This window comes from Lissotriton helveticus, chromosome 7 (assembly GCF_964261635.1).
Source record: "Lissotriton helveticus chromosome 7, aLisHel1.1, whole genome shotgun sequence".
Taxonomy (NCBI): domain Eukaryota; kingdom Metazoa; phylum Chordata; class Amphibia; order Caudata; family Salamandridae; genus Lissotriton; species Lissotriton helveticus.
In genome coordinates, this window is record NC_136068.1 from 764,322,701 (window position 1) to 764,345,649 (window position 22,949).

The following is a 22,949-nucleotide window of genomic DNA, read 5'->3' on the forward strand; positions in this document are numbered from 1 at the left end:
CCTGTCGGTTGTTCCAAATTGGTGTTGTTGGAGTTTGGTAATCTTTACTGTGGGGTGACTCATCCCCTAATACCATCTAGTGCCCCTACCAGTTTATCTGTGACAGTAATATGTTCATTTCCACGCACTATTATTTGGTCACCAAGGGCGAATATGAGGACAAAAAAAAAGACGATTAAACCAGATTAAAAACTTCCTCATACACAGCGAAAATATTAAACATATTAATTAATTGTTTTAAACAAATCCCACTAAAATCTCAGTGATAACATCCACATAAAACAGTTGAAATAACAATTGAGCTAAGGGAAAGTGCTAGTTCAATTGGTGATTTTTAAGCTGGCTAGGGGTGCTAGAAACTTACCCATTGCACAAATTACATCCTAATAATGCATATCATGTAAAAATCGCATTGCTTCCAATTTAGACTTGACATCATACTTAATTAAAAATAGTTTTATAACCCTACACTTGATTTCAATCAAGTGTAAGAAAGTGATTAAATTATGCACACTTGTATTCTAAACCCACAAACACAGTAATGTTAATTGTCCACCAGGCATTTACCATCAACTCAAAGTGAGAAACGGGGGATTAACCCTACTCAGAATTTTAGGAGCTCACTCCTCCACCCTGGGTTCAGTACCCCTGAAAGATATGGGAAGGCCATGTTATTCTGTCTAGAGTTTCTTAGAAATTGTGTAGACTTCTTTGAGCTGACATAGCACAAACCTATATCCCTGGTTTCTATGGCACTCCATTCCTTTAGCTCCTGTTTGTAAATTGTATAGGGGTGTCACAAGAAGCCAATAGACTTCATAAAATCACTTTTAGTTCAATGTTGCTCGTGGAACCTTGGAGACTGACTTGCTTTTTCATCTTCCCCACTTGACCAAATTCTGTGATCTGGGGCAAATCACTACACGGAGAAACAATTAGAGACCAAGTAGCCATCATTAATAAACACTATATTAAGGCAGGGCAGTGACTGTTACTTACCAGAAAGCTACAGGTATACGGAAACCCTACCAGTCTTGCGGGGAACAGACAGATGAAGAACATTTACTAAGAACAAGCCACTTCAAAGACTTGTTTTCTTTATTTGAATTGTCAGTGCCTGGTGATTTACAATTGCAGCCCACACACCCTCTCTGCACCAACTTTTCTGCTGTGCCAAATGAAGCTTGTGGAGAGAGGAATCCACTTTAAGGGCTTATGGGTGTCAGGATATTGTGGTAGCTGTCTGCATTGTGATATGTCGCTTTTAGAAACATCTAGAGAACTTTATAGGAAATCCAATATAGCTTACTTTCTGCAGATGTGGCATAGTCTCAGGAAGACCCACTTTATTAAAGAGGGGCTTGATTTATGAAGGACCAGGAACTCTTAAGACCATCTTTCCAGGGAAATTACTATTTTAGAACTCTCCTAAACAGAGGATAAATCAATCAATCTATCTTTACTGGCTTAAGACAGTGTCAAGAAGTCTGGAAAGTTCTCTGATGAATCAGACCCTTGGTTTCATAGCAAGATGGGTTCTGCATTCACTTTAATACAATAAAAGGTTGTGTTGTCAGACCAAACATGTGTCTACAGATAATTTAAGTGGCTCCCTTTGGCTGAATAAAGGGTATAGTAAACACTGCATGATGATCCTTGCAAGATTGTCTCTCCTTAGAATGTCTATGCAGATGCATAGAATATCCTTATGGACCTGGTCCAAGTGCATAGGAAAAATGTGTTTGATCAGAAGGAAGAAGATCCTGAGGACTTCTACAATAGTTCAATTTCTCATTTCGTCATAAATGCGGCACTTAAAAGAATTCAGAAAGAGAGCAGATAATGAGAACATAATATCAGGGTGCTGTCTTAGTGTTTTACAGAATATGACAGTGAAGTGATAAATGTAGAAAAGATTAGTTTATGCCAAAAGGCATAAAGTAAAATACTAATCCTGATCTCATCATTTTACAGATCACTGTATGGTTTTCCTAAATACCCATGAATGGACAGCTGACCCAAGTAATGTGACCCTGCTGCCTAGAAGTAGCATATGTCCGCACAAGCCACCAATTACTTGCATGGTCTATTTTCATGGACCTATAGCAATGATGCACCATACAGTATATGATGAATAGGAATTTGTTGGCCAACAGTAAAAATAACAATACAGCAAATGTGTGCTAGGAAAAGCAGGTGTATACAAAAACCCTGAAATCATTCAACCTACTTTATGAAAAAACATAAATATGGCCAGTCTCAAAGATTTGGAAAAGAGTATATATTCCTGTTTTGCACACCTTGTAGGAACGTTTAGCTAATAATCTGGTAACATTGTAAACTACATAGTTTATAAACTTATAAATATGTCGTGACTGGCCCACAAGGAACTAGTTTCAGCAGTAATGAGTATGTGCAGAGCATCTTCTGAGAGGTTGGGTGCCGCTTCAGTAATGTGTCACCATGGCAACAGGTCTTTATAGTGAAAATTATTGTTCATATTTTTGTCCTCGTGCAGTGATTAAGCACTTTAATCATTTTTCACTGCCTCATGCAGTGTTAGCTCAAGTATGTTGTTGTCTCAGAAAGTTCACGTGGGTGGCTGGCAGAAGCTGAGGTAAGAGGCGAATTTACACAATGGATCATGAAGAAAAGGTTTACAGAAATGCTAGAAGCTAAACTTTGTAAAATCAATTTAGCTAATTAACTTGGCTACGGATTCGTGTTCTAGACTAGGCTGAGTTTATATCTTCAGTTTGGATACCTTCTTAAACAAGGCATTATAAGCCTAAAAATCATGCATGAATCACAGAATGCTAGTATAACATTCTGCATGCCTGGTCCCAGAGCATCCGATCCTTTTATACCATGTCTAGCGCATAGTTTCCAACCCTGCAACCTCTCCGTATACAGAATCTACACTCTTCTTTCTGACCTGGGGCCATCAGCAGAGTGTACAATGCAGAACTGACACAGCTTCATGGAATCAATTTTTGAAATTTCAATACTGTAAAAGAGACCTGCAGGGCAAGTGAGTGGAACTAGAGAGACATTTCCAGCTGCAGCTCAAGACACTGAATATAATTCTAGCACAGACTAGAGACAGTGAAGACTTAAAAAAAAGTGTGTGGTGCTCTTTAATATAGGGCTCCATGGAAACCTATCGGTCTACTTTTAACTTTCCGAAAGTGGTCAGACTGGAATCCATGGAGGCCAGCTTGCAGGCCATCAACACAGTCCAGTGGATTTTTCGGGCTTAGAGAATAAAACAATTCAGTGGTTGAATAACAAAGTGGGGCTGGATATTGGACTTCTCCTTCAAGATTTTGATGGTCCGAAGAACTCCCTGGCTAGGTTTAGGTAGAAATGAGTGAAAAGAAGGCTGCGTGATTAAAAATGTCAGAACTCTAGTAAAGACACTTTTAGCCATCTTAAGAAATCAAATCAATGTGCAAAGCAACATCCAAGCATTACCTTTGAGTTACTTCTACAGACCATCTTTATTGCCCAAATCAAATAACATCTTTGTTGAAGAGTGTACAACTTTAATCAGTCATAGATACAACATACCCACTGGAAACTCTTTTGAACCCCTGGATGCTTTGGAAAAATAGACTGACGCTATAACAATGTATCCCCTTTTGTCAGAAAATGCTGTTGCTTCATCTCAGGTCTCGGAATCCCATCATGACCAAGTTAAAAGGGTAATTTATACTACTCTGAAGCAACATTTTGACCCTGGTTTTACAAAGTTTGCCTCATCTCAGCCTGAGGAAATCCCTTCGGAAAATTACAACATAAGTTCTGCTGAGAAGAAGGCATTGAGTATAGTCTCATGGAATATTGCTGGAGCACACACAAAAACTTCGAATCCAGATTGCATCATTTTCCTGAACACACATGACATTATATGTTGTCAAGAAAACTAGATGCAGACAGATTTCAATATTAATGGGTAGGAGGGACTTTTCCAATCTGCATTGCCATCTTAGACTGGTAGAGCAAGTGGGGGACTGGCCACTTTTTTTCTATCAAAGCCATTGAGACGAATATTACAAAATGTTGGTCTTTTCATCCTTTTCTAGTTTCCCTTTTACTATTTGTGGGTGAATTTAAAATTCTGCTAATAAACCTTTAGTATAACAATTTTAACCAATCAACAAGGGACATTATTGAGCAGCTAAAATTAATTTTAGGAGGATTTCTTTAAAAAAACTAAACACATTGTTCACATCATCTGGGTTGGCGATTTTAACATTACCTTATGCAGGTTTTCAGATACTAGGGTCTGTGACTTTAGGGATTGTCAATCTGATAATGTCACTCATTTTTCTCATTCTTTTTATGGCGAGGCATTAAACGATTTGATGTTAAAGTATAAATACATTTTTCTAAGTGACGGGGGTACAAAAAATGCATGCTTTCATACTTTATAGGGAATCAAATAGGTAACATCATAGACTACATCCTTTTGTCAACTGAATTTCCCCATATTTAACTGACTTTGTGATAGCTGGTAGATGTGTGAGCGATCACAATCCCCTTTTTATTAAGTTGGACTCCTTTATTAGAATCCTTAAAGTAAATCGATCTGATAATTTGGAGATCACTAGCAATGAATGTTTAGAATTAAAATGGGAGACGGTTGACCCAGTTGCTTTTAACCATACAGTTGTTAAATAAGCTATGGCTTTTATTAATGCCTGTTTGACTTGAGACTAGCTGCGAAACAGTTTGATTGTTCTAAAATGTGTAGATCCATCTCTAAGAACCTTAAGTCCCTCATCCCTTCCCCCGAGAAGCCCCCTTCTTGCTAGTTTAACTCAGCATGCTCATCTGCACATAGGAATTTAATGGTTACACTGAAAAAGCATCTGAAGTTAAGGAAGCTACTGTAACTTATAAACAGGTTCTAAAAAAGAAAGAAAATCTGAAATCAGAAATACAGCATGAGAACATCTTCAAGTGGCTGGCAAATTGAGAGATAGCTCAAAGTTATGGGAAGGGATCTGTCAAGACCTCTTGCTGCAGACATATTTAGTTACTAAGGAGCGAGCGTGGTAAGCCTAGTATTGATGCTTAAATACCGATGAAGGCATGGGGTTCTCATTTCACCAAAATCTTCGACATCTTTTTGCAGTACAAGAGGTCATTACAACTATAAAAAAGGGAATTGCGGGTAAAGCCCCAGCACCAGACAGGGTACCAAAGGATATTTGCAAATCAAATCTTTCTTTGTGGGCAACTTTATTACTTAGAAATGTATTCAGATCTTTAGGGCAGGGACCCATCCTTGAGTCCTGGAAGACCGCCACTGTGTTCCCCATTTTTAAAAGGGGATCGGTCCAAGACAACCTGCTACCATCCGATCTCCCTGATCGACTCTAGCGCAAGGATTCTAGGTCGAATATCATTGTCCCGTCTTGAAGATTGGGCCCTGGCAAATAATATTTTGTCAGAAGCTCAATCTGTTTTTAGACCCAGTATAGGGACAATTGAACAGAGTTTAGACCTCTAATTAATTTGGGGGAAGTACATGAATGCTAAAAAGGGTTCCTTGCACCTTGCTGTTATAGCTCTCTCAAGCGCCTTTGATCTTGTGAGCTGCTCCAAGCTGTGGGAACAAATTAGTAAAATGGGAGTGGAACACAATCTCTTAACCCTCATCAGTCGTTTGCACCAAGATCTTACAGTAAGGGTTCGTTATACACCCCTAGGCGAATGTGCTCCTCACATTAGTTCTACCCGGGGGGTCAGGCAGTTGTGCATCTTGGCTCCATTTCTCTTCCTGCTTTATTTAAATGCCATTGGTAATCATCTGGTCAAAAATGATAAGATTGTGGCACGTATGGGTGGAAAGTCCATTCCCATTTTTCAGTATGCGGATTACGCAGTTTTTATTGCGTGTACTGCAAATAGCCTTCAGTGCCTTTTAGATTTTTTTAATGTTTTTAGCTTACATAGAGGACTTGGACCTCCAAGTACATTTTTCGAAGTAATATATTGTGACATGTGGTCGCCCCAGCACTAAGTCAATCTTTAAATATGGGGGATTCAATTTGATCAAAGGTGACATTTTTTAACTAACTAGGGTTTCTTTTTAATCAGTTACTAAGTTGGACACCATTTTTTTTTAACTCCTAGATGACAGACTTTTACCATGAACATTGAGAGTATCTTTAGATTTGCCTGCAAGTTATGAAATAAACCCCTCCTAGAAATGCTGAATCTTTATGGGAGTAAGTGCATCTCAGCTGATGTGTATGGTGAAGGACTCTGGAGTTACAATAAAGTTGAAACTCTACAACGAGTTGAAAATCAATTTATGCACAGATTTTTGTCAGTCCCAGGAGGCCCAGCTGCCTTAATATGTCACAAGGAAATTGGCATGCCATACCTGGAAGACTTGAACGGGTCAGTTCCTTTATTATTATGGGTTCAAATCTGGGCATCCCCCATGGCGGGCCTGACTAGAAATGATACCCAAGTATCGAGAGCTTGTAGCATAGAGCCCTATTTAGGGTGGATTGTGACCCCAACACACTGCTTCTGGGCCCCTCTTGTTAGATTGCACACTTTGCACTTTAAATTTGCTTTTCCTACACCAGAGGTCTGGAACCAGGACTTACCATTTGAGGGTGTGATAACATTTGGTTACAATGCACCAGCCATTTAATATTGTTCTGCCCTTTGTATATAGGGCTGAGACATTCCTTTTTGGTGCATTTACCACGTAAATGTGAGACAGTATAAGGAAGGGTTAACATTCCGGCAATCTTTAGGATCACTAGAAATCTGTCATGCGATGCTTAATTATATAAAATCGTCTTTTACATCAGAAGATTAGAATCTTAAAGGATGTTTTAAATGTTAATGTGTGCAATTTCGAAATTTGATAATACTTTTAAGATATATATTTTTTTTAACCCAAACTAAATCATATGAGCTTTTTTTGCATGAATTAGTTTTCTCGGCATGGTCCACTAAATGGAATTTTATCTAATTTTGTTTCACGAAAATTGTTTTTTGATTATGATTTTTAGATAATATGTGAAATTTGAGAATCATGTAATATTTGTCTGGAATATTACCGTATTTTGTTCTTATCTTTCTCTGTGCTTTTATGGCCTATAGCCCAATAAAGACCAGTTTGACTGACTGACTGACTGACAGTCCGTTTACACAAGGGGCTGTGCCAGGTCAGCACATAGATCAGGCGGAAGGAAAGCAAATACACAATTTAGTAGTCTAAACATAAATGGCTGGGTTTAATCCTCTGCCTGAAGGGAAAGAATTAGTGCGAGACCTCGCCACGGAGCAGTGGTCAAAGAGGATTTTGTGGTTAGGCTCAAAAGCAGAGACTGAAGGCTTGAAAAGGCTTTTTGTACAAGGTCAAAATGTCATCCCAGAAGGTATATTGACTGGTCCCAAATCATATTTTGGGCAGAAGAAAGACACATTAAGTCTGATTCAAGATTTGAGAAGTGCTGGAACTGGGAGAAAACTATGTTTTTATGTTTTCATTGTTTTTTGTTTTGCATCATAGTTATTTTCCCTCACTTTTGAGACACATTTTGTGAAAAATTCAGTGGCTTGAATTAATGCAAGCTTCAGAAAATGAGATCATGTCATGCAGTGGTTCATAGCTATATCAGCCCTCTAGTGTCTTTGTAAAAGGGCTTTCCTTTATACATACACACTAAAGAAGTCTACTTCGCCTTTTAGAAGCCATAATAAATTGCCCTGGTGTCAACTTGTGTTGTGATGTCTTCCAACATTGCGCTTGTTATCACCACCTAAGCAGGTTCGTAGCTGTGTGAATGCTTGAGTTTTCTTAATTGCTTGAAAGAAAGTTGTTAGTGGTGAATGTCTTCATGAAGTCACTAAAACATTAGCTTTTAATCAACTCATCCCGAGGCTCTCTGCATTGGTGCATCTTCGAATTCAATTAGCTGAACAGAGAACTACTCGAGAGGTTTCCAGAGTTGGAGAAACTAAAGATCACCGTAACATAGCTTAGTTTACGACAGCATATTACAAAACAATATTCATTGTTTAGAACACCTTTGCTTGTCTTGGTTAAAATAGATGCCTCCACACACTGACACTGATCTCAGTAAAGCGGCACGTTTTCAATCAGATCCCAGTAATACAGAACACACGATTGCTCATTTTTCGTATAATTCATTCATCAAAATGCCTACAATAATTTCTGAAAATGATTTACACTAAGCATTGTTTATAGAAAAAAATGCAGTAATTTCACAGTCTATTTATGTTGTTCTTTTCTTTGTTTGAGACAATTCCGAAAATGTTTGATTCCGCGATTCTGATTGGTTGACAAATGCACTGTACTTTATTACCCTGCGTATTGCATGACAGTTTCAGAAAACTCTTGTGGAATATGTTCCAGGAGAACTGCATGAACCTGGGTAAGAAACAATGAAGCAGGGCCTGTGAAGTATAACACCTAGCTTCCTAGTAAAAGAATAATATGGGACGCCATTCTATCACTTTTTTATTGGAAAAAATGTGGAGGCTCATAACATCATTTGTGCTAAACATTCAAAGTTCAATTCTTTTAATGCCGATTCACTGTTATCAGTACAAGGAACAGTGCTCAGATTTCCTCATTTCCCATTGTTTATGCCACAGCTACCCCATTATTACCAGCTTATGTCGAATACGATAATAACAGTACCTGATAAAATCCGACATTGAGGTGTTCAAAATTTCTTTGGTGCAAGCATTTACCAGAATTTTTCAGTTATTAAATTACAGCACGATTAAACTGTCGAAATTTAACAGGGTTTGCAGACTTGCGCAATAAGACCTTGCCACTTGTAATTGCAAACCATGTGCAACATAATCATAATTCAGCTCTGAGACCTGATTAGGTAGCAGGTTAATTTTCTATTTATTCAGTCTTTGCTTATTCAATTAATGTTTTCATATCGAACGCATTTAAAATAGGAAAAGCTTTCTCAACCATATTTCATATAAGTAGCCCAAGGGTTATGTATTTTAAAAAACCTTTAGCACATACTGGGACTTACTGGGATTTCCTCCAGCAGTGATGCCATTTTTACCATGCACATCAAACACAGATGTCAGATAGGCAAACATATAATGTATCTTGGGATTCTAAGGCATCTTTATTAATCCGGATATTTTAGGAATTGATAATGCTACTATACTTCCTACTACAAATGTACAAGAAAGAGTAATACACTTCTTTTACTTTGTTAGTCTGTTGTGTACTGCCACGGAGGGCGCATTGGATTCTTCCAAGGAGATATTCGCCTGCTTTCTGATGATATGAAAGCGCTGCAGCCAACAATTTTCCCAGTTGTTCCGAGACTTTTGAACAGGATGTATGACAAGGTGAGTTTCACAGCTAATTGTGACAACTAGGTGGCCACCACTTGTTGTGAAAGCAGGAAATGTATTAATAACCATGTGAGGCAGGTGCTGGTCAATGCTAACTGCAGCTCTCAGTTCAGCTTTCATCTGCATGCCTATCTGCCACACCTCAAGGTCGCTAACCCGAACTAAATGAATAAAATAAATAAATAAAATGGGAATACAAACAAGAGGAAAATGCTAAATGCTCAATAAGAAATGTGTATGTGAGCGTGTGGTGTTACTGAACATCTGGTGCTTAGCATTTGGTTTGGCAAAATAAGATTTCAGGTTGTTGACAGCCATTCTATCGAGTATCAATCAAGATGGAAAAGGTGCAAAGGTTTGAAGGTCCTCATGGAAGATTGTGTGGGATGGGAGCTATGTGCTGGATACAACAGAATAGTTTCAGTGCTGAAGAACTTGAATTCTGTAGTTGTAGTTTCTTCATTATGAAACAAAGCTCTGTATATTCTTGTAGTCTTATCAGGTTAGCAAAAAGGCATGGGACTAATTATTCCAGGTACATCAATAGGCTGTGGCGGGGTATCTTCATTTTAGGAGGTATGCTGTGTCAACAGTGTAGTAATGCATTCGTTTCAGCTTAGCCTTCTTCTAAACTTGCCCTACCACTAACTACAGACTCATAATTTACTTTCATTTTTACTACTATTGGTTTGAAGACTGAAATGCGACCAGCTTTTACCTCGTGGTTTGAAGTTGTAGTGCATATTGATAGAAGAAAAGAGTCCTAGACATGCCCTTCCAGGCTTAATTTTCATGACTGGCTATTTATGCTTAGAGATTATTCTTCCTCCAGCTTCTGTGGTTGAAGTATGTGGTGTTCTAGTCTGTCAACCATGTCTATGATTCGGTTTTGGTAAGGAGTACACTTGCAGGCAGATTGAAACGAGCCCCCTCTTTCCCCTCCATAGCCCAGTGATGCGCTCTGTGTTGGGTTTACTATGGAATTAGTAGCCCCCTGGGCACAGAAATGTGTTTTCCTGGACATCTGATGTGTTTGGTTTGTTCCAGCCCTACTTCTCCTGTACCTCAATACAAAATGACCAATTGAAAGTCAATGACACCTGATGACTCAGTAAGACTTGGTGCCAGGGCTACTGGAATTATGTGATTCTGAGTTCACTGCATTTTCTGCATACTTATGGAGTTGCCACACTTGCCATGTAATGCATCATCTTCTGCACAGTTTGCAGATTTTTGACAAAACAAAAATAGTTTCTAGCTCAGACAGATCAAAAGTTATTAAAACGCAATCACTTGTGTTTGTTACGTAAACTAATACTCTGACTTAACTCTATAAGGTTTGCCTTCATATCGGCTGGTGTTACAAGAAAATGTAGCTCAATGCACCAGTATTTGAATGTGAAGAAACAGGTTTTTGTAGCTCCACATATCCCCATTTAATACATAGTTGAAATGTTATCCTTGTTTTTAGGTTACTAACAATTCCTAAACAGGGATCCAGGTGGTATTTTGAAAAACCCAAGTTTGAGGCATGTCTGGCTGTAGATACACATGGTGTGCATACTACATGCCATTTAGTGTTGGGTCTGGATGTGTGCAAGTTGTTTTTCTTCGAAGAAGTCTTTTGAGTATCAAGGTAGGTGACTCCTCCTCTTGATAATAATGTGAATGGGCATTGACTCCATTGTTAGATTGTTTTATTGTTGCCGTTGGTTCGGGCGTGTATTACTGCAATGTGGTCCGGGACCATTTCCAGTATCCTTACAGTGTGTAATCCACTCTTAACCTCGTTGGTATTGTTTCGAACATGTTGCCTTTCTTATGTGTCAAAGTTCGGAAGACTTTGATTTGTTGGATTGAAACGCTGCAATCACGGCCTTCAGGCCTAGCCCATTTGGGCCATACTTGTGGACCTACCTTCACCTGGTCTGCAATCTGTGATTATCCCCCAAGCACAGGGAAGAAGACTGTGAGGCCTGCCGATCGTCTCAATCGAAAAAGACCCTTCGGGACCGACGGGCATGTTGCAGAGAAATGCAGAGACACGAAATCGAGGAGGCGCCCGATATCTTTGGAAAGGAAGACATCGAATAGGAAGAGGAAGAACTTGAGACCTCGACGGCCTAAAAAGAGGGAAGCTTTTCAGTCCAAGAATCAGATTCCCAGCTGGGGATCGATCTGGAGATGCACGATCTGCCGCTGAATCAATGTGCTTTGAGGATTCAAACTCCTCACCTGCCCACACCAAAACTTTGAGTTTCCACAAAACAAAAGACTTCCGGGCAATCTGTCCATGGTCAGCCCCAAACTATAGCTTCGGCTTCCCGATCTTGGGCTCGGCACCAAAAGCATGTCCAAAACCTTCTGGTTACACACTGAGCGGAGACGCCGCTTCGTCGGCTCCAACCACTCCGGTTCCAAAAGCCAAAATCGGTTTGGCTCCTTCGGTACCGAAAACAAAATCGACTCGACCCCAAACAGAAACTGATCCATATTCACACTCTACCCATGCACCACCTCCCTGGGGCACAGTAACCCAATGCAGCTGTCTGCGCTGCGTTGCGTTACTCTAGATTTATCAAGCCACTCAGGGCTACACACGGTGGGTTTGCGTGGCTTGATATAGCTTACATTGTAGTTGTGTAGCCCTTGCGTGGCACAAGGGTGACTCAACGCCATGATAAATCTGCCCCCATATCTGCATCCTTTTTTTAGGTCTCGCCTGCCAATGTGCTTGCGCATTGCTGGCGAGAGATATAGAGGCCCGCCAGCAAATCCTACCAAGAGGTTTTGGAGTGCGGATTATGCCCAGTGCATGTGAGGCATTCAAGCGCGAAGCTTCGCCAGCGCAGGCTCGGCCTCACTTCCTGCTCCCCCTCTTACTTTCGTTATCGCTCACACCCCATATGCTCGTTCCCTCCCACCCTTCCGACTTCAAAGGAACGCCTCTCCCCTGCTCCCCCGCCCCCCGCAATGCCGAGAGCTTGTCCTTCTAACGTTCCCTCCCACCCTTCCGACTTCAAAGGAACGCCGCTCCCCCGCCCTCCCGCCACGCAATGCCGAGAGCTTGTCCTTCAAAGTTTCTTGTCTGTACCTTCATTTTATTTTACCTTCACGTGTTCTTTCCCCATTTAAAATCCTTTATTCCAATCTTGCCTTTTCATTTATTGTCCTGCAACTAATTTTAATTCTTTGTCTCGACTTGTCCTGCCTCTGACTGGCTTGTCTCCTTCTTGTAAAACATATGCATGCGCTCTACCTTTGCTTGCGTCTGGTTGCTCGCTCCCTTTTTGTCTTTATTAGGTCCCTTGTGTTTTATTCTGTGCCGCATGGTATTTACTTTCCTTTTCTTAGCTTTTGCTGCCTCAAAACACAACAGTAGCGCACTCTGTCCTGCCACTAATCCTCATGTTCTTGACTCGCCGTGCCTGTCCCTCTGCCCCACACTTTGTCCGGCCACCTATCCTCATGTTCTTGACTCGCCGTGCCTGTCCCTCTGCTCCACACTCTGTCCGGCCGCCTATCCTTATGTTCTTGAATCGCCGTGCCTGTCCCTCTGTCCCACACTCTGTCCGGCCACCTATCCTCATGTTTTGCCTCGCCATGCCTGTCCCTCTGCCCCACACTCTGTCCTGCCACTTATCCTCATGTTCTTGCCTCGCCATGCCTGTCCCTCTGCCCCACACTCTGTCCTGCCACCTATCCTCATGTTCTTGCCTCGCCATGCCTGTCCCTCTGCCCCACACTCTGTCCTGCCACTTATCCTCATGTTCTTGACTCGGTGTGCCTGTCCCTCTGCCCGCACTATGTCCGGCCACCTAAACATATGCATAGCTCTACCTTTGCTTGCGTCTGGTTGCTTGCTCCTTTTTTGTCTTTATTAAGTCCCTCATGTTTTATTCTGTGCCGCATGGTATTTGCTTTCCTTTTCTTAGCTTTTGCTGCCTCAAAACACAACAGTAGCGCACTCTGTCCTGCCACCTATCCTCATGTTCTTGCCTCGCCGCGCCTTTCATCTGCCCCGCACTCTGTCCTGCCACTAATCCTCATGTTCTTGACTCGCCGTGCCTGTCCCTCTGCCCCACACTCTGTCCGGCCACCTATCCTCATGTTCTTGACTCGCTGTGCCTGTCCCTCTGCCCCACACTTTGTCCGGCTACCTCTCCTCATGTTCTTGACTCGCCGTGCCTGTCCCTCTGTTCCACACTCTGTCCGGCCACCTATCCTGATGTTCTTGACTCGCCGTGCCTGTCTCTCTGCCCCACACTCTGTCCGGCCACCTATCCTCATGTTCTTGACTCGCCGGGCCTGTCCCTCTGCCCGCACTCTTTCCTGCCATCTATCCTCATGTTTTTGACTCGCCGTGCCTGTCCTTGTGCCCTGCACTCTGTCCGGCCACCTTCCTCATGTTCTTGACTCGCCGTGTCTGTCCCTCTGCCCCACACTCTGTCCGGCCACCTATCCTCATGTTCTTGACTCGCCGTGCCTGTCCCTTTGCCCCGCACCCTGTCCTGCCAACTATCTTCATTTGCTTTTGCCGCCTTAACACACAACAGTGCCGTACTCTGTCCTGCCACCTATCCTCATGTTCTTGCCTCGCCGTGCCTTTCACTCTCCCTGCACTCTGTCCTGCCATCTATCCTCATGTTTTTGACTCGCCGTGCCTGTCCCTGTGCCCTGCACTCTGTCCTGCCACCTATCCTCATGTTCACACTAATCTGTCTCCTTCCGTGTCTGCACGCACGCAGGACAAAACATATACACGCGCTCTGCCTTTGCTTGCGCCTGGTTGCTTGTTTTCGTGCTTCTTGGCGTCATTTACTACTGCTACCATGGACTGAGACGTGTTGCAAAAGTACCGAAAACTCTACCCACTACGGGTCACATACAGTTCATGTGAGAGCCAGGCGAGTGCACAGCAATTCGCTCCCCCTACCCCTCCCACAAAGGAAGACAAGAACATCAAAGCCATTTGCCAGCAGCCACTTCACGTGCTCCGCAGGTCATAAACAGGACCATCTGCTCGTGAATCGGAATGCTAGCATGGTTGTCCAGCCCCCCTCCCAGCGCTACCTTGAAGGCTTTCCCCACATGCAGGGACTTAAACCAGACCAGACATTTACAAATGTTACATTCACTTAATGCACCTCTTTAAGGCAATTGACTAATTTAGCCAAATAAATGCAATTTATGCCAGACACAATCCTTGCCCCTCCATATTCATCTTCTAGTTATTGATGACACTTTTTGTATAGCTTATAATTATGTACTTTTGACAAAAATGTCCAACTTGCAGTCACTGGTTTTGCCTGATCTTGGTATTAGTTTTACCCTGCAGGCTATTCCTTCTTGTCGTTTATTACAAAAGTGCCATTAGAAAAAAACTTTTCACTGTGTCACAAAATAAAAGTAACAATAACTTTACACAGGAAAACAACTCTCCTTATAATAAGGGGGCTTCTTCAATGTGGTTCTACTGTACTACACACATTTAACCCCTTACATTCTCATTTAGTTTAATGACATTGGTTAAAAGAAATACATAATGTATTAAAATTAATTAAACTATACATGCATATGTGAAGAGTATATTAAGCTACATATTACCATTGTTGGGGAAGTGAAGGTACATCATGACTTACTAGATGCTTCATGAATATGAAGCTTCAACAGCGACACACTCAATAATGGTAATAAATAACATATCACACTCTGCACATCTGCAAATATACTATGTGTTATTTTACAAGCAACACTGTCAAAATAGCAACATTTTTCTCAGATATTGAATGGCAGACAATTCTTTTGTGACTAGAAAATCAATGTGGGTGGCAAAACACCCTCTCTGTGTATCTCATTTAGTTTACTGTATTGTACAGCCCGAATTTTATTTCACTAATGCTCTTCCTGATGATGACAAAGAACACTGGGCAAAACCCTAATACAATCCTGATTGGTCCTATTTCATGCCCTTCGTTGCAAGTTAAGGCAGCGCTTGGTGCAAACATCTTTTACCACCGTATTATGAAAGCAGATTTTCAGAGGTGGTAACGTGTGGCAAGAATAATTGTGCATACTTGTTTTGTTACATTGTGTTTGGGTGGTGTCCTCCATTGATTTTCAGCTGTGTTTCATGCTCCATTATTGCATTGTGTTATTTTTGTGTTGTACTGTAGTAGCTCTGTCATGCTTTTGTTATGTTAATTTGCTTTGTGTTATCCAGACGTGCAGACGTGAAGAGTATATTAAGCTACTTGTTACCATTGTTGGGGAAGGGAAGGTACATCATGACTTACTAGATGCTTCATGAATATGAAGCCTCAACAGCCACACACTCAATAATGGTAATAAATAACATCACACTCTGCACATCTGCAAATATACTATGTGTTATTTTATGAGCAATACTGTCAAAATAGCAACATTTTCCTCAACCACTCTACCGCCCTCACTCTACCGCCCTCACTCTACCACTCTACCGCCCTCACTCTACCACCCTCACTCTACCGCCCTAAATCTGCCACTCTACCGGCCTCACTCTACCACTCTACCGCCCTCACTCTACCACTCTACCGCCCTCACTCTACCACTCTCACACCCTCACTCTACCGCCCTCACTCTACCACTCTACCGCCCTCACTCTACTGCCCATACTCTACCACTCTACCGCCCTCACTCTACCGCCCTCACTCTACCGCCCTCACTCTACCGCCCTCACTCTAACACTCTACCCTCCTCACTCTACCGCCCTCACTCTACCACTCTACCGCCCTCACTCTATCGCCCTCACTCACTCTATCGCCCTCCCTCACTCTATATATCTATTGCACTCCCTCACTCTATGTATCTATTGCCCTCCCTCACTCTGTCTATCTCCCTCCCTCACTCTATCTGTCTATCTATCGCCCTACCTCACTCTATCTGTCTATCTATCGCCCTCCCTCTATCTATCTATCGCCCTCCCTCTATCTATCTATCGCACTCACTCTATCTATCGCATCACCACAGCCTCACTCAGCACCACCACAGCATCACTCAGTGGCACAACAACATCACTATGCGCTACCACAACATCACTGAACGCCACAGCATCAATCGTCGCCACCACATCACTCAGCCCCACCACAGCATCAATCTGTGCAACCATTCAACAACAACTGGTGCAAATATGTTCTCTCAATATTTCAAGCTTTATTACAAATGTCACAAAAAGATGTTAATATTTCACCTCTGTTCTTGGATTTTCGTCACAATAAAATACACTGAACATATTCTTAACAAAAGTTATTTACAAAAAATTAAGCTATTGCATAATAAATTACAATAACTTTTATTTAAGTATTAATTATTTAAAAAAATTAAAAGCCATTGTTATTTGTAATATCAATACATCTAAGTCACGTAAATACAACACATATTGCATTACAAATGCTATAGGTGTCACATTTGCGAAAGTTAAAACTATTGGCATTGTAAATGACGAAGCTATTAATTTAGCTATTTTCAAAACCAACACATAAATACAAAATTTGTCATTTACAATACCAATAGCTCAAACTTTCCTAATGCGAGACCTATTGCATTGCAAATGCTTGTTTTTTGTTGTGATTATACAAATTAACATGTTTCATATATGTATAAACTTTGCCCCATTATTACGTTCACTGTATGTTATTATAAATCTTGAGAATTTAAGACAGTAGCATCCTGTACAAGATCTGCTCAAATGCTCGATTCATACCCATAACAGTGGACAACATGCAATCGATCCCAACCTACCCCACTCCTCCTAAACCACAGATTGTGCTTGTAAATATTGCCTCAATAGACCCGAGATATCCTTTGGTCGTGAGGCCGCTGGTAGTTCCTCTGCATATGTCGTTAGCTGCTCTTTGCAGTATACCAAGTTCGTTATCCAGTCCTTAACATTGGGAGCTTTCCTCTTACCCCATTTCATTGCAACACGTTGTTTGGCCAGTAGAAGAGCAATGGATATCGGCCTGCGGCTTGATAGTGATTTAACTTTTAACAATGCCAGTAGACAGAGATGTGGAGTATTAGTTAGTGGCTCTGCAAGCATATCACTCAGTACTCTCATCACCTCATCCCAGTATTGTTTTATTGTGGGGCATATCCACGTTACATGCGGTTGCGCAGCATGTACATTTATCATTCTCACGAAGAATATATCTGTGCAATTGCATTGGAGTGTAATATGTTTGCTGCGAACATTTTAATTAAATAATGCACAGGTTGAGGTTAGGTGTGAGCATCTTAGTTAGCAAGCAGCAGAAAACCCAGTCCTCTACTTATAGTGGTGTGTCTAATATGGTATTCAATTTTTCTAAAGCTTTTTCGGTTTGCCTGTGTTGTTTTTGCTGTGCTGCGACGAGGTGAGCATGTGTGGGTGCTTTCAGTAATGTCTGCGGAGTATAAAGTGTCAGAGGTTCTCGAGGGAATGTTGGGTATACGTTTTTAATTGCCAGCCACAGCTGTATTTTATTTTATTTATTTATTTTAAAGGTTTTATATAGTGCTGGCTGGACCCGGAGGAATCAGAGCGCTTTATATGAGTATCGGACCATAATTGTAGGTTACATTGTTACAAAGGTTACACAGTTATTAGAGCCTGGCAACATAGTGACAAGTAAGGTCGAGACAAACAAAAAGGACATATACGTAAGGGTAAAAGCAGGCAAGGGGAAAGATTCAGGGGAGGAGGGGGGTAGGAGCAGGGGAGGTAGACAGAGAAGGTGAGAGACACAGCATGGAAAGAGGAGGTAGGGGTGACGGGGACACAAACCGGTAGACGAGTCAGAGCTGCGTCCAAAGTCCAGTAAGCTGTGATCCCAGGGGAAGTGATATCATTTCCCCATCTCTGTTGCGAGAGGCTCCCTATACGCAGTGGACTCTCTCAGAGGGGTCTCTGAGACTCCAAGGCCGACATACTGGATCCTTCCCCAAAAAGGGGAGAGGGAGTGCTTTGGCAAGGGGTGCCATACCATACCTCAATTGTGAGTGGCTCCCTGGGCGCTGTGGACTCTCTCAGCGGGTTTGCTGAGACTCCAGAGTAGAAATATTGGATCTTTCCCCAACAAGGAGAGAAGGAGTGCTTAGTCAAAGGGCACAAAAGGACAGGTGGATAGCCGGTGTAGCGGGCAATGGGAAAGATTCAGGGGAGAGGGGATAGGAGTAAAGGAAGTAGGACAAAGAAGGAGTGCTAAATGGGAACCGAGAGATAGATAGGAGACAAGGAAAAATGCAGAGTTACATAAATACGATGGGGGGGGGGGGGTTGAGACAGGGAGATGGGGAGAAAAACTGTGCCCAAAGTCCATCTGGGTAGGTGACGGTCAGAGGATGAACCAAGGCCGATCTCCTCAATAGCTGAACAGAGCAGCTCCACCGGGCGTCGGACATAGTGTTTGGACTCCGCTCTCCGGATGGAGATCAGGAGTACTTAGAGATTGTTAGATTGGGTGGGGGGAGAAACCATGGACCGAATGAATTCCAGACACCATCTTGAGGTCAGGCACAGTTCTGGTAGGATTATTAGGAAGATTTCATCTGGGGGGAAAAAAGTTAAAACTGGCGGCCACGTCGCTGTGGCGCCCACAGCGGCCGTTCTCGCTCTTATTCACCTATGCCAGGCCAATAGGGACAGTTATGTTGCAGCAGGATAACTCTGTAGGTAGGGGGTTAACGATTTACTTACGGCTTAGGGACAGTTATGTTGCAGCTGGATAACCCTCTAGGTAAGGGGTTAATGATATTCCTTATGGCTGTGGGCGGCTTCTCATCTTCAGATTACGCCAGGCCAAAACCGCATCATTAGGGGGCCACGATGTTGGCGATGGAGTAGCCCTGGTGGTCAGATAACACTCAAATGGAGGAGCGGGCCGGGGAGGGGGTGAGATAACCAAAGCCCAAGGGATGCTCTCAATGACTGGGGGCTTAATGAATTGTTCTTCATGGAACAGGTCGCCCATGGTGCGCAACCAGATGTCAGACAATATTGTCCGCACCCTCTGTTCTTGTGTTACGATATATCCAGATGTTGTGATAGTGGAAGGGCTGGGGCATAGAGTGGGAGCTTATGGGCTTGTCGCCCCAATGCTCGCCAGTCCGCTATAGTGCTTTGGACTGGATTTATCTACGCGCGCGTGTCCCTTGTGTTTACTTGCGGAATGAGGGCTGCGGGTAGGATTGGGTGTGTAATGTTAGTTTAAATCGCAATGTGTGGGAGGTAGTTATGTGGGTATAGCCAATAGTGTGCATAGTGTGCCTGAGCACACAGGTAGTACAATTGTAGATCCGGGACTCTGAATTCCCCTTAGGCATATTGGCGTGTCGGCTCCTTCCGGCTAATTCACGATTGGCGACCTGCTCAAGTAAGTGTATTCATTTGTGATTGCATTTGTTGAATGAATTGCTGCATAAGGGGGATAGGGATGGTAAGGAATAAATACAGAAAATGCAGAAATATGATAAAAAAAATGTAATCGCAATGCGATCCGCCAATGACACTGGTAATCGGATCCAACGGGCCACCTGGTGTTCTAACTTAGAGAGAGCTCCCAGACCACCTGCTCTGGGTCCCTGTGTACCCAGATTCCTAGTTATATTTAACCGGGTCTGACTGTCAAAGCAGTGGGAAATCCAACGGGAACTGTTTGGTGCATGGTGTCAAACGGATGATCATTGACTTGGACCAGTTTATGCCTAGTCCGGAGTACTTCTCGAACTGAACATGTTCCCTTAGCAAGGGCATTAGATTTTATTCTGGGTTGCGGACATATAGAGCCATGTCATCTGCAAATAATGATATACTTATGGGTCACATCCAGAATTGAAGTGCTGCAGTATTGTGACGTTGTCGTATTTTGCATGCCAAAGGTTCAAGAGCTAACGTGAACAACAACCGGGATATGGGACAGCCTTGCTGAGTTCCCCTATTTATACTCATTACATCTGTTGTGGTTCCGCTCACATGGATTCACGCAACCAGCCCTTTATACAGTAGCTGAATCCAGTAGAGATAACTCTATATATGTGGGTGCTGCCATTCAAATCCTACTTAAGTGACTCAAAAATGTTGTTGTTGGCATATTAGTGTATTTTGGGAAATCAGAGATGTGGATGCTTGCAGACTTTAAAAAAATTTTTTAACAACCTTTATTGCCATTTTACTGCATATTCCAATATTATGTCTCACATAAAATATATAATAAAAGCCATACTTCTACTGTTCCAGGATCAAATGTAGTAGTGTATGCTTGCAGACTTGTAGTGTTTCTGAGGCTCATGGTTGTGGGTGCTGCTTTAATAAATTGCTTGTTTGTCTGGTTCAAGGAGGGTGTCAGTGCTTTAGAACGTCTATTTTTAACCACTAAGAGTCATGAGGAAGTTTGCAGTTCTGGTCCTTCAGGCCCTTAGATGTGCAGTCACAGAGATTACAGGACTGGACAAATAAGTGTACTGACTTGTGTTTCCCTGTGGATGTCTGTACATCACCCATGCTTAGCAGCCCGCACAAACTATTACAAATTATTTCTGGGATGCCCACAGACTCCACTGGTCGCCCGATCCGCCTTCAATAGTAGTTGAAACTCCCATAAATTACCAAGATTGGCTAAGCCAAGAGATCTGGGCTATTTTAGGCGAGTGTGCTTTTTGTTTTAATGGATGTGCTCTGCATGAGATGAGTTGCATTATATTGCAATGCAGATTACAATACATATCAAATTCCCACTGTTGAGTGCAGGCGAGCACTAAAGAAAGAGAATCCCAAAAAGCAAGTTACTGCCAAGAGCTGCATAAAATTAACCCTGGGGGTAGTTCGCTTAGTAGCTACGCGAAGTGCACTTCACACTACGCAAGCTACACGAACTGCATAGTGCACTGAGCAAAATGCTGTTCGCAGTGATTGCACAGTGCCGGATGCTTGTCCCCACTGTGCAATCATTGCAAACCGCATCTTCCACAGTGCAAGTGGTCGTTTTTTGCCGCTCAAGTAGATTTGTACTTGAGCTGCAGCTTTCTCAACGCGGACTGGTAGTTTCTCGTCGCGAGCATACGCGACCATTCGCAATGAGAAACCTGACCTCCCCGCGTTGAGAATCTCGCCGGGAGGTTTATTTTCCACACTTGCGATCGGCAACTTGATATTGTTGATCCTTGAACGAGGAAAAAGTCTCGCCGGGATGTTATTTTGCTCGTCAACTTGACGTTGAGGACCGCGAGCAAGCAAAAAATGCCCTCTTTGCGTTTTTGCACTGTGCTACTTGCAATTCGCGTAGCGCTTAGTTGCGCAAACTACGCACGCTCCACGAGCGTAGGGTAGTCCTATGCCCAGGGTTACATAAAATGGGTGACGCACAGGCATAGTCAAAGATTAAAGGTTTCCTGGTGTTGTGATAGGTCTGGAAAATATCACCCCACGCATAACACCCACACAGCTCCACGGAGGCAGGTGCACAGGAAGACCATTTGACAGTGGCTACTCATCAGCATTTCTACTGCACACATTAATTAAAAGACACATTGCCTTTCACAGCAGCAGCTGAAAGAAGCCCTCTCTGGCCTTGTCGAGAGCTATTACTTGCCATAACAGGACCAAGTCATAATTCCTGTGCAAAGCAATACATAAAGGATATCAGTGTGCCATTAATTGCAGTGCATGTACACTTCAAAGTCAGTATTGAACTCCTTATTTTTTTTTGCGATTTCATGTATTTTGTGTTATGTTCCTTGTTTTTACGGGTAAAAACAGTTGTTTACGTATACGCCCGGTTGTGAAAGGAGTCTTTTTCTCACTTCATTGAATAAAATGATATTGATTAGATCCTGGAATCAATTTTTGCACGTCATATAAGAAATGATCCCTTCTTGGGTACTTAGTAATGTGATTGTATTTACCCCAGCTCCCCAAGAGTTACTGGGCTGCCCTTTGCTGTTAGTGTTGCTTCAAAATCAGTGCTTTGCACCAGAAGCACTTGCATGACAAGGAAGAAGCTAATGCGTTTGACATCACCGAATTGATCCCTCATGAATTACAGGTGCTTGTAGTCTCATGATAATTGTCCCTGTTTCATTTGACCCACAAGACTTACTTATAGGTGATGTCAGCAAGCCCTCTTCTTTCATTGGTCTGCTGTCATTAAAATGTTTCATCCACCCTCTACATCATCCAGCGTGAGGCAGCAGCATAGTCATTGGCTAACTTCATTGTGAGTGAAAGAATTCAGTTTTTTTCACAATAAAAACATCCTCCCACAAAGTAGATCCACTCATTTATAGGGACTACTGTAGGAATGTATGCTTTTTGAAACCAAAAACTTATTTTTGCTTTTAGACTTTTTTTAAACTGGTGAGGCCCAGATAGCTTCTGCAGCAATAATGTTTTGCAAAAAACGTGAAAAAACAAAACAATCATTGATAAGGCCAAAAGGAAGGCGGCCAATGTCAGATCTGTTGGCTCTGTCAATGCTTGTTTTTTCTGCATCTTGTTCACCTGTTTATTCCTCTAATACATTGCATCTAAGACCTAGCTCCTCCTG

At 42.3% G+C, this 22,949-nt stretch overlaps 1 protein-coding gene across 2 annotated transcripts in view; it reads left to right on the forward strand.

Annotated features, from left to right (window-relative positions):
- Positions 1–22,949, forward strand: part of ACSL6 (acyl-CoA synthetase long chain family member 6) — a 465,401-nt gene that overhangs the window by 335,682 nt on the left and 106,770 nt on the right. For both annotated transcript variants that reach the window (XM_078653126.1, XM_078653125.1), the window contains exon 12: positions 9,250–9,384. In XM_078653126.1, the coding sequence (XP_078509252.1) occupies positions 9,250–9,384 (135 nt within the window). The remainder of the gene's footprint in view (positions 1–9,249; positions 9,385–22,949) is intronic.